The 15,287-nt window shown below is 35.0% G+C and overlaps 1 protein-coding gene across 8 annotated transcripts in view; it reads right to left on the bottom strand.

The window, feature by feature from the left end:
- Nucleotides 1-15,287, bottom strand: part of FAM184A (family with sequence similarity 184 member A) — a 79,486-nt gene that overhangs the window by 22,371 nt on the left and 41,828 nt on the right. For 4 of the 8 annotated variants that reach the window (XM_032184218.1, XM_032184223.1, XM_032184224.1 and 1 more), the window contains exons 8-10: nt 14,092-14,213; nt 13,768-13,918; nt 3,047-3,088 (exon numbers count right to left, since the gene is read on the bottom strand). In XM_032184218.1, the coding sequence (XP_032040109.1) occupies nt 3,047-3,088; nt 13,768-13,918; nt 14,092-14,213 (315 nt within the window). The remainder of the gene's footprint in view (nt 1-3,046; nt 3,089-13,767; nt 13,919-14,091; nt 14,214-15,287) is intronic. The other 4 variants (XM_032184220.1, XM_032184222.1, XM_032184226.1 and 1 more) reach the window with 1 other exon arrangement.

A 15,287-nucleotide genomic window follows, 5' to 3' on the forward strand; every position in this document is an offset into this window, starting at 1 on the left:
AATCTTTCTGTAGATTTCCATCATATCCCTCCTTACTTTCTTTTCTAGACAGAACAGTTTTGGCTTACTGAGTCACACCTTGTATGAAAGCTATTTCATAGCTATCATCATATTTGTCCTACTTTTGCCTCTTTTCTACTATTTCTTTTTCAGATTAGGTGGCCAGAAGGTAAGGTACTTAAGATGAAGGTGAACTCTGCTTTTATATAGTGGCATGATTTTACAGACTTTGTTCTCTTTTTCTCTGCTATATTCCTAATGTTCTATTGGCTTGTATGACTGCTACTAAGCACTGAGGTGATATTCTTATGGGATTATATATCAGTATCCCCAAATCACTCTCTTTAGTTGTAACTGTCAAGTCAAAGTTCATCATTTAATACAATAAGTTAGAATTTGTGGGTTTTTTTTTGTGTTTTTTTTTTTTTTTTTTTTTTTCCTTATGCATCACTGCAATTATCTACACCAAATTTCATCTGTCATTTTGTTGTTGAGTCCCTTCGGCTTTTTACAAATCTACAAGTCTTCAACCATTTTTGTCCTTCCTACCCTGAATAGCTTTGTATTAGCTGCAAACTTTCCCTCTTCTTTTTTTTTTTTTTTTTTATAAGCAATCTGAAAAATAAAGTATATTGAACATCTGTAGAACTCCACTGATCATTTAACTTCACTGTGGTAATACTGTATTTAATTCGTATCTTTCAACCTGTTACTTAACTATGCAAAAAAAATTCTCTCTTGTGTCATGGCATTCCAGCTTGCTCAACATCCTCACCACTACTCAGCTGACCCCTTTCAGCATACCGCGGCTAGGGTTGCCGTGCTGGTCAAGCAAGCCAATAACGCAACTACATATGGTATTCTTTCTCTGCAATCCCAGAACTCCACTCCACTGATGAGATCGATTTGCACCATACCACTGGCAGCATAGTCAACTCTGAATTTTCATGTATGTGGTATTTTCATGTATTGTGCTATTAGGTTGCCCAGCAAGGTTGTGGATGCCCCATCCCTGGAGGCATTCAACGCCAAGGCCTGGATGCAGCTCCGGGCAGCCTGCTCTAGTGGTTGGCAATCCTGCCCAGAGCAGGGGGGTTGAAACTAGATGATCCTTTTCAACCCAGGCCATTCTATGATTCCATTCTATGATTGTCTTTTTCCTCCAGGAAATAAAAAATAAAAAATCCAGGCACTTTATCTAAACTCTCCATTGATCTCACATCCCCATCTGTTTTTATTCACAGTTGGGCCTTTGTCTGTTCTCTTATCTTTCTGAGGTCCCCCCCCCCCCCCTTTTTTTTTTCTTTACTTTGGTCCTTCTTTCCATCTGTAAGCCTTTATTTACTTTTTCTCTGCAACACTACCACCTAGCAAAAAACACACCCTGATTGGAGGTCTATTTTTCTCTCTGTGCCTTTAGATAACTCCTGAACTTCTTTCAGTTATATCTGTTCCTATTTAACCACCATCCATAAACTCTCAGGATGCATTTTTGTTTGCTTGTTTCCCCAAGGTCACTAAGGTCAGTATGCCAACTTGGCTCTAGCTACTCCTTGTCTTCAATCCATTCAGTACTCCAGTATCTCTCCCCTTGCTTTTTCCCTTCTTTTGCTAATTTTTTTCTTCCTAACTTTTTTCTTCCTAACTGTTTTTAGAATCATAGGAATGTGTAAGTTAGGATAGTCTTAAGAGATTATTCAGTCCAATTCTTTGCACTTGTTGGGAACGCTATATACAAATTACTGCTTAAAAAATGATATAAAGGGAAATCCACAATTCTTAATTAGATAGCCCTCCTCCAATTACCTGTGACAGAAACACTGAGATACTAGACAGAAGTTCTGTCCAGTCTTATTTGTCCTTGTCTCCTTTCTGTCCCTCAGGTTTCTCACCATTGCCCTGTCAGGATAACATTCAAATGGAATTGACTGGAATCAATTCAAATTGATATGGATTTTTATGAAGATGCCAAGAAAAAGCATATTTTGGGCTTCAGGATAAATCTCTCTCCTACTTAAGTCCCTGACCCACATTCTAATAGTTAACACTGTACCATTTATAAACATTTTAAGCAAGATCAAAACAGTTTTCTTTAATTCCTTTCTTGGAAATGCATGAAACATTTTAACTGAAATGTCTGGGAGAAGTCCAACATCTGGTCAGGAAGTTATCTTAGAAGAGATCAGGAACACCCTTCTCAAGAGCAGTTCACACTTCCACCAGATTAAAGTGACTGCAAAACCACAGACTGAAATGAGTTAATCTCTGGAGATGCCTATTTGCATCAATAGACTATAAAAAAAATACAGGACAGTGAGAGTTAACAACCAACTCAGATTAGTCTACTACCCTAATTGCTAATAAGGATTTATTTTTGTTGTTGTTGAAAACATATACAATAGTTTTAAAAGAGTTATTTTAAAAAAAATCTTTTTAAAAATTAAAAGGTACATAATTTTAAGTGCTGTTTTGATTATATAATACATATACAGATATTCTTAAGTGCATCCCTTTACATGTCTTTGGAGCTTTGCCTCTCTATATTACTGTATTGAAGACTCAAAAGAAAACAGCTCTGAATACTGTTATCTGAACTTCCAATACTTCTATCTAAAGTTTTCAGCAAATTAAAAATATTGTTAAGAATTTAAAAAATAAAAATAAATAGAAAGAAAATTCTGGCTACAATTATAACTTGCACCGCAAAACTGCAAATTATAATACAGCATCAATCTCATGCTTTGTAGAAAGCTCCGCAATACACATTTGCACTGCCCACAAGCTTGCTTGCTTTAATGATGACATAAAAATATTGCTTATATTATGAATATGTATGTAATGTTTGATGTCCAGTGATATGTACATTTACACAGATGAATGGATGCAGAACACAAGCTTTTGATAACTAGTGGCAAACATGTTCTCCTCTCAAATGTTGTTACGTGTTCTATTTCACAGGCTAAAGCTTTAAAGCAGTATTACAGGTTATGCAAATTTATTAGTGCAAACATGCCCTATTTACAAGCTGTAAGTGCAAATCACTTACATTGCTGATAGATTTATGCAAAGCTTCACCAAGACAGTGCCGCTATGAAGAAAAGATCACAGGAATAAAGGGAAACATTCAGAAATCAACTAAGTGAAAGAAAAAGGATAAAGAAGGGAGAGTAAAACATAGAACATTAATTATAATATGACCAGGGAAAAACTAAGTTGAAAACCATTTGGAAAAAATTTAAATGAACACATTGCTTTGACTTCACATATAAACTACTGAACGTCTAACAGAATGATCAATTTTCCTGCATTAGGCTTTGAACATACAGGATAGCATTATCTCTTCAACATAATGCTGCAATAGACTCCTATATTATAGAGCTGAACATTTTGGGAATTATCCAGCTGCTTTCTCTTCTCCTTTATGGAAGCAATTCTGGGGAGAGACCATTAAGTGCACCAATTTGCATTACTGTTAGAAAGTATGTTATATAAGGACTCAATCAACAGTCAGCTGTGTCTCTGAAAGCACAAGCATATCAAATGTAAAGATCAGATTTCACTGCTGGAAGGCAGAAAACAATTTTAGGCTGTAATGAAGACAAATATTAATATTAAAGTATTTTTTCTTAAAATTCAGAAACAGATGGGCAAATAAAAGACTTTTCCTGAAAGCTTTTATCAAAATTCCTTATTGTACCGCCTTATAGTGGTGTTGATTATTAATGAAAAACAAAAATAGAAATGTATCGCTAATAAATGTTCAATATAAAATATTGGTTATACAATTCTTATATATCACTCATATATAAATATATAAAATGCCTGCATGTATATATATATATATATATATATGAATTACACAGAAAGGTGCACATGCAACAGAATCATCAGAAATGAAGTGAAAACAATTTAAATCCAGTATGACCAATCTCTCCTTTTGGCACAGGTCGGTCAAGAAGATGGCTTTCTCAAGGAGACAGCATGTATTTTTACACCAGTTTGGAAGACTTAACCTGGGAACTTTTAGGTAATACTTTGTCGAGATATAAAATGAAGATATTTTCCTTCTCCTGAATCTACAAAAAGGAGTAATATAAAAATACATTATAGTGGAAAATCCAAAATTACTTTATTAAAATTATTAAAGTCAAGTTACAATCAAGACTGTAACACTAGGAGGCATCATACAAGACAACAGACTGCCATGTAAGAGTTCTGACTTCAACAAATAATTTTGCCAGTGCCAACCTGAGCAAACCCACAATTTTTTCTCTGCTTCCTTTCCCATCTGTCTTGCTTGTTTAAGTTGGAAGCTATTAAGAGCAGGAATTATTTCTTGCTAATTAAGTAGAAACCTTAGTTGTGTTCTACATTGAAAATAAATTGCAAGTAAAAATATCTTTTGGAAGCTATATTCTGAGTTCTAGCCTATGAATAAGAACAAATTGCCCCCTGCTGCTCAGACATTAAAACATTTATTTCCCAAGAAAAAAAAAAAAAAAGGTCTTTTTTGCTGTCAAACTGGCCTTATCACTAATAGAATAAAGAGAGCTTTTAAATTAAAAAAAATAATAATTTTATTTTTTTTAAGCCATTTTAATATATGTGATTTCACCAAGTTTAAAAGTTTTAGATCTGGAAAACAGATAAAAGAAAAATGAATTTTTGGTGAAGATTTTGGACTAACACTCTCTATTTAAGTTCAGTACTTGGATTTGTTACAGATTTCTTTCTACCTGAGACTCAAAGCAATCTTTCTGCAGCCCACATTGCAGACTGTGAAATGAGAACAGTAATAGTCTTATGTAAGTATGCAAGTATGAAATATTCAAAGATTATAGGGGTGGAAAGAAGACCATGCACAGACCTATATACATATACATAATTTTAATAAATTTGTAAAGTTGAGCTATTATACTTGACATTCCTAGGTTTTCAAAAAGACATGCAGGAACATTAAATGTATAGCTTATTACTTTTTAACAAAACTTCAAGTACATAAGTATTTCACAAATCTTGAAGTACTTCACATCTCTAAATATCATGGCACTATTCAAAAGCATTTAATTATAGGCAGCTAACTAAACATCAATCTTGGAAAAAAAGAAAAAGACTGGAAAAGATGATATAAGAATCAATAAAGAAAGACTTCAAGTGTGAAAATAAGGTGAATTTCAGACAGCATAACAATGGAAAAAGCCCTGCTAAAGAAAACACGATTTCTTTCTTCAACAAGATTACAAACTTGAGTGATAAAAGCTATTGCACAGAAGCAATTCTTGAGGACTTTTTTTTTTAATGTTATTCAATTTATTATCACATTAGAGTTTAATTCCCCAAAAAAAGTATGTTCATACAAACTTAGTGAAGGAAAAGATGAGACCAGACCTCAAGTACTGTGTTCAGTTTTTGGCTCCTTACTACAAGAAGGACATCAGGGTGCTGGAGCATGTCCAGAGAAGGGCTACAAAGCTGGTGAGGGGCCTGGAAAACAAGTCCTATGAGGAATGGCTAAGGGCACCAGGGTTGTTTAGTCTGGAGAGAAGAAGGCTCAGAAAACCTTATTGCTTTCTACAACTATCTGAAAGGAAGGAGTGGGTAGCTGGGGGTTGGCCTCTTCTCACAGGTAACTAGTGATAAGAGTAGTGGGAATGGCCTCCAGTTGTCCCAGGGGAGGTTTAGGTTGGAAATGAGGAGACATTTCTTTTCAGAAAGAGCAGTCAGGCGTTGGAACAGGTTGCCCAGGGAGGTGGTGGTGTCACCATCCCTTGGGTTGTTCAAGGAAAGGTTGGATGTGGTGCTTAGGGACATGGTTTAGTGGGTGACATTGGTGGTAGGTGGATGGTTGGACCAGGTTATCTTGAAGGTCTTTTCCAACCTTAATAATTCTATGATAAATCTCAAAAACTGGTAAGAGGTGAATCATCACTTAAATCAAACAGGGATGCACTAGGATTAACACTAAATCTGATAGCCATTTATTATTTTCATCCTTTATTGGCAAGTAAATACTTTTCATATAATGGATACATGATAGAGTAGCAAATTATAGTTATGTAAGTATAGGGATTGAATTCAGCAAAATGTGTAGCAATAAAATGATACACAGCTCTGTATTGAAAAGGATTCAGGACACATTTAGAATGGAGAACACCAAAATAAGTCCAGTGTAAACATTAAGAAATTCCATAAAAATTCAAACATCATTGTGACTGCATCTACAGTATGGCCCATAACCTGGGGAAAAACTGATGAGAAGCAAAAAGAATGGAGGTGTAATTATTAACTCTCTTTACTCTACAACAGGAAAAAGTGATCAGAAAATGATGAGGAATAAATTATAGAATGCTTTGGGTTGGAAAGGACCTAAAAGACCATCCAGTTCCAACCCCCTGCCATGGACAGGGACACCTCCCACTAGACCAGATTGCCCACAGCCCCATCCAACCTGGCCTTGACCACTTCCAGGGATGGGGCATCCACAGCTTCTCTGGGCAAAGAGAACGTGGATTTAACTATCAAACTATCACCCTCCTTATTTCTACATGTTGGAATTTAAGGTTTGTGATATGATTGTAATATAAGAAAGTAAGATAATTATAAATGATTGCAATATAAGAAAAACTTGCTCAACTGTCAGGCTTCACAGATATACATACATTTATTTGGTATCTTTATATTTATTAGCTGCTTTCATGTATTTTGTTGTCTCACCCCCTCCTTTTTTTTTTCTTTTTTTTTTTGCAGAAGCATTGTCTTCTCGGGAGACACACAACTAATCCTCAGATATAACCAAGAGAAGAACTTCAGTGACCCAGAGGAACAGAATAGAGGTTGCTGCATCTTTAGAACCCACTGATCACTGCGGGCTAAAGAACAGGTCTGAAAGACCTATTATGCAAGACATGGTAGATTTGTATTCCCACCTCTGTTTCAAAATCTCTCCAAAAGAGCTGAGTTTTCCATGAAGTTATACCAAGTGATCTTATTGCTGTACTTTCCTCAAGAAGGGAGTTTTACTGCACCACTGATCTTTTCTCTTTTCATTCAGTTGCACTATTTCCTGCAAGACATTAGTTTACTGGATGTGTGGAAGTTCTCTTATTTCACTGTTTCTCTTGGCTAAAAATTACCCTCAGCCACATTACAGAGGCTTGACACTGAAGTTCTGCATCGGTCTTCATGTCACTCAAAGATGAGTTATGTAACTTTCTCACTGTACCTACTGAAGATATTTTAATGTCATATCGTGCCAAGACCTGACTTCAGTATATGGTTTATTGAGTTTTCAAAATTACCTTCAGCAACAGAGATTGTTGTGCTGAAGCCTGAAACCCTAAGTGGGGAAAAATAACTTTATCTGTTGTATCAGAGCAGATGTAGACTACCAGATCATTGCCTCATTTTAAGAATGACCTCTGATGCTGCTAAACTTCTTGAGGAAGAAAACCTATATGTGCCCATATGATGTTAGTAAAAGAAACTATTTTGAGGGGCCTACTGAGGAAGCTGAAGGGACCTTTGGCATAAGTCCAGTTTATCCAGCTCAAAATAGTGATAATAAACAAAACTCTCTTGAGATACTTCTTTGGTTTGAAGAGAAAGACTGATTTTATAGCAGATTTACTGTCTCTGGCTGCCTGCTGCTTACAAGACAGGTGACTGCAGAGATTTAGAAAGCAGATGTTTCCTACTTCAGTATTTTGTAGACCTGTGACATACTAGGAATGGAAAAACTGCATCAAAGTTTGCCTGGTCTGGCTGATCAGAAAAAGCAGCATTTAGAGCCCCTTCCCCTTCCTCTCTGTCAAAACCCAACAGTTTTCTACTGAGAAAAATGACGTATATATGAGGCATTCTAAAATGTATAAATATCTCTGAGATCTAATTAGTCCTGATTCCCTCCTGGTTTTGCTGCAACCCTGAGTGAAGACACTGTGTCCAGGCAACACAAGGTAGTAAGCATTCTGTTGTTTTAAAAAGATTAAGCTCTTCCCTATTCTAGTTGTAGGATTCTATCAAGCCGATAAACAAAATGATTAGGTATTTTGACAAATTTTTACCTGTTAAATTTTGGATTATGATCATTTTATCTGACAAACTGCAGGCTCAATGGTCAAGGAAAAAAAAGTTTTGAATAGAGAGATCATTTGCATCTACTGACATTTTTTTTAAACAATTTCTTGAATGGTACCAGAGCTTCATTTCATTTTACTTATTTATCGTAATGCTTTCAGGATTTTAAAGATTATTCATGCGTCTTGGTTAGCATTTCCTAGAGCACAGAGGTATCTGTTAAGAAAGACTCTTTACCTAGAGTTTTATACACTTACTAATCTCAAACAAATGTTGTCCTACCCATTAAATTCTTTGTCATTAATTCCAGTGTCTATTTTTACTGTTCCTGGGTCTATGCAAAGGCATGGAAATGGTTAGTACTTACCTGTGAATATATGGGCAATTATCTTCTGGAGCAAACAGGCTAAGAGAGATGCTTTAAAACTAGGTTCTTGTCAGAGTCTTGGTTTTATATTGAGGAAAAAAATATATATGCAAATGAGATTAAAATTTGATTTGGAGAATGGTATTACCATTGGATTTGGTTTAGATTTCTATTTACAAGTTTTGGAAGTGTTGGCTCCAAACATCAAGCTAAATTCCTTTATGACTCATGCATCATTAATTACATACTGTACTAAGAATTTAATGCTCTTTTCATGCACTGACAGGTAAAATTAAAAAGTCTTTCAGTCTCCTTCAGATTTACTAACTCAAATACTTCCAAACCAAAACTGATATCATTAAATTCCAATTAAAAGTTTATGACGAGAAAGACAAGATTCTTTAGATAGGAAGATATCACAATTTCAAACAAACTAGATGTACTTTTTAATTTAGCTAATCACAACACCATGGGAGAAAAAATTAAAAGAAGATGAGACCAAAAGAGAGATGAAAATGAATTCCAGTAACACATTTATTCTTAAACAGAGAAACAAAGCAAACATTTATTAGTATTCCTATCATATCCCAGTGAAAATACTTTGAAAACTCAGATTTGTTCTGGGATTTTTTGGTCTTTGTTGCGGGGTAGCTCTTAGTTTTAAATTGTCTTTAATGAATTTCCTCTGTTAAATTCAGAATCTATTAAACAAAAGAGTAAAATCACCACCATAGCTAAAAGCTCAGAAAAAGAGATAGTACAACTGGCTGGATCTCATGCATTTTTGTTTGAAATGAATGTTTGTTTGAATGAAAACAGAACTACAATGACCAATCTGGATATGATAAAAACACTAACTAAACTCCAGGATCACATCTCTGCATGGAATATGGATCCTGGAACAAGGCTTTGTTATTAAAGAGTACAGACAATTGCTAAACAAGGGGGAATACTCTCAAGAGACAGTTCTCTGAAGGCTTCAGTGACTCTGGATTGCATTATTATTCATATGCTCACATACAATAAATTTTGATTTGCTTAAAGCATAGTTTCCCACTCAGATTACTGAAGTACTGTTTCCTGAGAGTCAGTGCTAAGTGGCAGGGTCCTTACGGGAACTGGACCAGAGGTCCTAGGTAGGAACTCCCAAAGCTCCCCTGATTCTCTGGGACTCCTATTACCACAGTAGTAAGAGCTACACTCACTTGTGAAAAGTTTCCCAGAGCTGCAGGTAGTGGTGCCTCTTTGAAAAACAAACAACAAAAAAGCAAACATAAATATCTACAGATTAAAGAAGAGGCATGCAACTTTATCCTGAACTGCGTTCCAGGTCCCCTCCTTGGTATGATTTCTCTTTTTACTCTCTTGAATTTTTGCATTTCATAGTTGTAAGTACTTTTAAACTTTTGCCCCAAATCCTTATAGGGAGACATTTACCATCCACTAGGTGTCATATTAGCTTTACTGATAGTACTGAATACAAGAATGACCAGAGTTAGAGTAAAGAAGTTGCTTGAAATTTACATCCTGCCCAATTCTGACAGACAAACATTTATACAGTGCGTTCATGAGAAGATCAAGTGAAAGGAATGAAATGATTCTGTGCTCAAAGTTAATCCTCCTTCCTTCAGGAAACAGATATATAGTATAAGCAGGTTTTCTCTAGCAGAAATTTCCAGCATCCATTCAACAGCAAATCTTCTAAGCCAAGGATTACCAAGACTGTAGAACAGGCCATTAATCCTCATGCTAAGGAAAGCAAGTAGCATTTCCTGATTTTGCTTATGTGGATGCATGTCAGTAAGCACAACAGGCAAATAAAGACCTAGCAATAAATGTCCTTAGGTAGTAAACTGGACAACAGTCATTTACAGATGGGCATAGGAGCTCTATGACTTTTCTACAGCACTCAATTTTGTGAAAAAGACTGTATTCAGTGGCCAGAACTTGTTTTTAAGACTCTGTGAAAGAGTATGAATTTTTCTAGAAATTGCAATTTGAATAAAATCTACATCAAAATGAAATATTTATACTTTGATATAAATAAAAGTTTCTCATATTTATTTTGAGATTGTTTAAAAAGGAAAAAAAAACAAAAAACAAACAAACAAAAAAAAACATAATAGAAACAAACTCCAAATATGAAGTTTCCATAACCTTTTTCAAAACAGTAGCAAACCTTTGCAGCAGGACAAACAATAAAGGGCCACCAAGTGTATGTAGTATACTTTTGTCCATTCTCACTGTACTATTATTTCCACTAACAGAAGATGGTATCTTTGTATGCAAAACGTTAACAAAGTTAGAAATAATGTCATGCTAATGCTTGGTCACATAATAGTATGAAAATACATCAGAATTGGGGAAAAACTGATAAAAATTTCTTTCAACTTACTGGAACTTGTATTACTGGTAAGTAAGGAAGACAGGAGAACCAATACATGTATTTGCTAAAACATAGAAAAGTTCATCACAATCATATTAACTGGTTCAGTTTACAGAAATAGAAAGAATATAGAAATTCTATAAAGAATATAGAAATAAATAGATAGGATAGGAATAGATAGGAATATGCATGTCGAACTGAGCATAAATTCTCAAAATTGAAGGTTGCAAAACATGAAGCAGCAGAACAGAGAACACACTCATGCTTTAAAAAAGAAAATTTCTTCCATTTTGCTCGTGGTAAAGCCTTCTCAGCAGTAAAATGTTTTTAAGAAAAAACATTAAAAGTGCATTCCACAGCTAAGAGAAATGGAAAAGAGCCAGCACATCTGATTTTGCTACATATTTCATGAAGATACTCCCTCATGGATTGATATAGAAGTACTTGGTAAAATTTGCAGGAGAAAAAATAAAGGCAAAGCACTTTCTTTTTTTATGTCTTCTACAACCATTGCTCATATCAGAAAAAAGAGATACACACTTGGTCTTTAGACACTGATCCAATTAACTTACCAACCAGAAACTTAACTGTAGATGTTAAGTGATACTTTACAACCAGCAATAAGGCATTTAAACTTCTGGTCAGCTGAAAAGCATTTTCTCTCAAGGGAGTTATTTTACACATAACAAAACTCTACTGTTACAAAATCAATAATCCTACATGCAATTCCATAAAAGACTACTTAGCAGTACTGGCATAAAAGCAAAAATATTACCTTGCTTCATTTAAAACTAGGTCTCATCTATCAAATATGCAACAACTGTAATATGACAGAAATTTGGCAATTAGTGTAACATTAAAAATATCTTAGCATGTTTTATGGACATAAGTTGTTGGATTCAACTTTTTTTTTTTTTAATATTGTCACCATTTATAGTTGTCCCTCGTCATTCATTTATTATGGCACCAATCTGCAGTACCCCAAAATGGGCATACTGTGTGTATAACACAGTATTCTGTAACATTTTCTACAGTTTAAATAACTACACTGTGTCTCTTCTCTCCATTCATTAAAACCAGCTTTTTCAAAACCTTGCTTACATCAAGAGTTGGACTTGATGATCCTTAAGGGTCCCTTCCAACTCAGGATATTCTATGATTCTACATAACCATTCCAATACTTCAATTTAGGTATTATACTTCATTGTAACTCATTTTCAGTCAAGTATGAGATGCATCAATACATATTAGAAAACAATGTACCCACAAGAATGAAAGAATATAGTATATTTATCAAGAAACACAGTTATTATCTAAATTAAAAAGCATATTACTATCACTGTTTCACACTGGACATCACACTTTATCAAGTATGCAAAAAATGATACTCAAGTCCTTTAAACTTAAACTGTATCTGTCAAATATACATTATCACACTTTTTTTTTTTTTTTTTTAGAAAAGCAATCCCTCCCCAGTGTTCATTAGAACTTTCTGGAATGCCCTATACTGCAATATACTGATGAGCAATTAATTTATGAATTCAACCTTTCTGAACAGCATTTATACAACTAAAGGTCAAGCTCCAGACACTTTCTAAACGTAAAGAGCATAGGCAGACCACATTTTCTGCCAAGTTAAGTTTACAAATGATTTTGCAGACAGCAGTAGACCTTGCTCTTGTATTATTTTGACAAAGCATTGTATAGTACTGCTGCTACAGACCAGGGAAATGCTTCAGATGTACAAGTTTGAACTGCAGAAAAATGAGTTGGAACTTTGCTCTCTTCCCAATAATTTAATGGACCTTGTGCTTGTCAAATGTGTTTTCTGAAACTGTAGGTTAGATTTATTATGGTATTTTTAAAAGGAAAAGAGAAACATATTAAAAATACTGAAAGCTTAACATACCACTCTCTATTTGTACTCTCATGTAAAAAATGCACTTCACAGGTTCAAGTAAATAGAACAAATGAAGCTTGGTTAAAGACAAGTAAGTGAAACTTGACATTAAATGAATTCAATTCCTTTATTACATTCACATTGTAAAAAGTGTCACACCAAGAACTTTCAAAGCCTTCAGCTTTTATGAGCCTAGACTACAAGATTTTAAAAGCTTAAATTTCTTTGGCTGCAAAACACATTGTTATCTGCTCATATAAGAAGCTCTGTAATCAAGTGCACATTCAGTTATTAAACGTCTCAAATTAGACAACAAATTTAAAGCCATCCCAAAGCAGCACCGTGAAATCACAGTCATTAGATGAGTTCCTTTTTTTTTTTTTTTTTTTTTTGCTTTAAAATGTTATTTGTTCATTGTCAGCTATTCTTTCAAACCGTAGCCAACAAAACAAGCACTATCGCATTTATGGTTTGGAAAAAGTACAAAGCACGTATTTTCTGTGAATTACCTAACATAACTGAGTTGATAAATATGAGCTGCAATTACAAAGCCAGTATTTATAAAAAAAAATATCCCAAAATAATGTCCAAAATTACTTAAGAGAAGACATAGTTGTAAGAAATACGTTGTAGAAGCTGAGGGATGTTTTGACTTTTCAGTGACCTGTACAGTGTCTGTACTGTAAAGACATAAGATAACTTCAACTTCAAAGAATTAGCTTGGGTAAATATTTACAATAGAGTAGGTGAGCAGAGAGAATCAAAAAGTTTTTCAGTGAAGTTGTGAGACTCCCACTGCCTCCAAAAAATCTGCAAAAAGTTTTATTTGCATTCAGCATGAAGAACGTTCTTATCATTTTAAGATATCTTCATGGATTACTCAAAACATTCATTAATGATTAGCCTTAAAAAAACATTACACTAACAAATTTCATTTCAAAGACATATGTCACAAACAATTTCATGTAGCTAATTGGTAATAAAGCATGAGAAACCAAATTGTAATGGCCTTCAAATTCTCAGAGAGACTATACTTACCTGGTCTAAAAGATCTTCAACTTTTTTTTGCCATCCATCCCTGGCCGCATTTTTTTCACGTTCTTTCAGCTGCAATAGTTGAGTCATAGCTGCTTTCTTATCCTCTTCATGTTGAAGCCTCAGCTCTTCACGAAGCTTATTACACTCCTGTCTAAAAATAAAGGTCAAATAACTAAAATGCAAAATAAAAATTTAGCAATAACTGGAAAAGCTTAGATAATACCAAAAAAACCTTTGTTTTACTTTTCATTTGCTGTTACATTTGTACTTAATACTTACTTTATTTCTTATTTAAAGAAAACAAAGACAAAAATTAATACTTGCCGAAGATTTTCTGTCCATTTGATTTCCAAGTCACGAGCCATTCTGTCAACTTTGAACTTTTCTTCTTCTCTCATGGCAGCAATCATTGCTTCGTGCTGTTGTCTCTCCTGATCTAGTTCTCCCTGCAAACACAAGCTTTACAATAGAGACTGATCAGCAGCAAAAAAGTATTTCAAACCTTACATTTATGTATTTATAACAAAAACATCTTAAGCTTTGGACTATAACTTTTTCACTGTGTTGTTCCTGATTTCACCTATTAATGCCTATACTTCCACTGATATTTCATACCTGTGGAACACAGTTCTGTACTCCTCTAAAAAGTTTTTAAAAGGAATTTGCTAATAAGTCATTTTGAAAATAATCTTTTCCAATATTGCTATTTGGAAACACAATAATTTGTTACAAGATATCTCAAGAGGTCTTCCAATCCTATTCAGTACAGGACTAACTTCAAAATTAGAGCAGGCTGCTCAGGTTCATCATGTTCTTGTTAATGTTTCTTTTAATTAGCAATTAGTACTTGAATTACAAACCTCAAGCCATCTGGATTAGATACACAGTTCATATATCTTTTTATTTCTTGACCAATAGAAACAGGGTTTTACTCTGAATATAGAAAAAACAAACAAGCAAACAAACAACAACAACAAAAAAAAACAACAACAAAAAACACTTTGGATTTCATATCAATTTCTGTTCAAATTTTACCATACTAAATAGTATTATGTACTACCAAGATTCATGCTTACAAGAATACTTAACAGTGTGACCAGCAGGGCTAGGGAGGTGATCGTCCCCCTGTACTCAGCTCTGGTGAGGCCGCACCTCGAGTACTGTGTTCAGTTTTGGGCCCCTCGCTACAAGAAGGACATGGAGGTGCTTGAGCGGGTGCAGAGAAGGGCGACGAAGCTGGTGAGGGGCCTGGAGAACAAGTCCTATGAGGAGCGGCTGAGGGAGCTGGGCTTGTTCAGCCTGGAGAAGAGGAGGCTCAGGGGCGACCTTATCGCTCTTTTTAGGTACCTCAAGGGAGGCTGTAGCGAGGTGGGGGTTGGCCTGTTCTCCCACGTGCCTGGTGACAGGACGAGGGGGAATGGGCTTAAGTTGAGCCAGGGGAGTTTTAGGTTAGATGTTAGGAAGAACTTCTTTACTGAAAGGGTTGTGAGGCACTGGAACAGGCTGCCCAGGGAAGTGGT

Source organism: Aythya fuligula, chromosome 3, assembly GCF_009819795.1.
Source record: "Aythya fuligula isolate bAytFul2 chromosome 3, bAytFul2.pri, whole genome shotgun sequence".
Lineage (NCBI taxonomy): Eukaryota > Metazoa > Chordata > Aves > Anseriformes > Anatidae > Aythya > Aythya fuligula.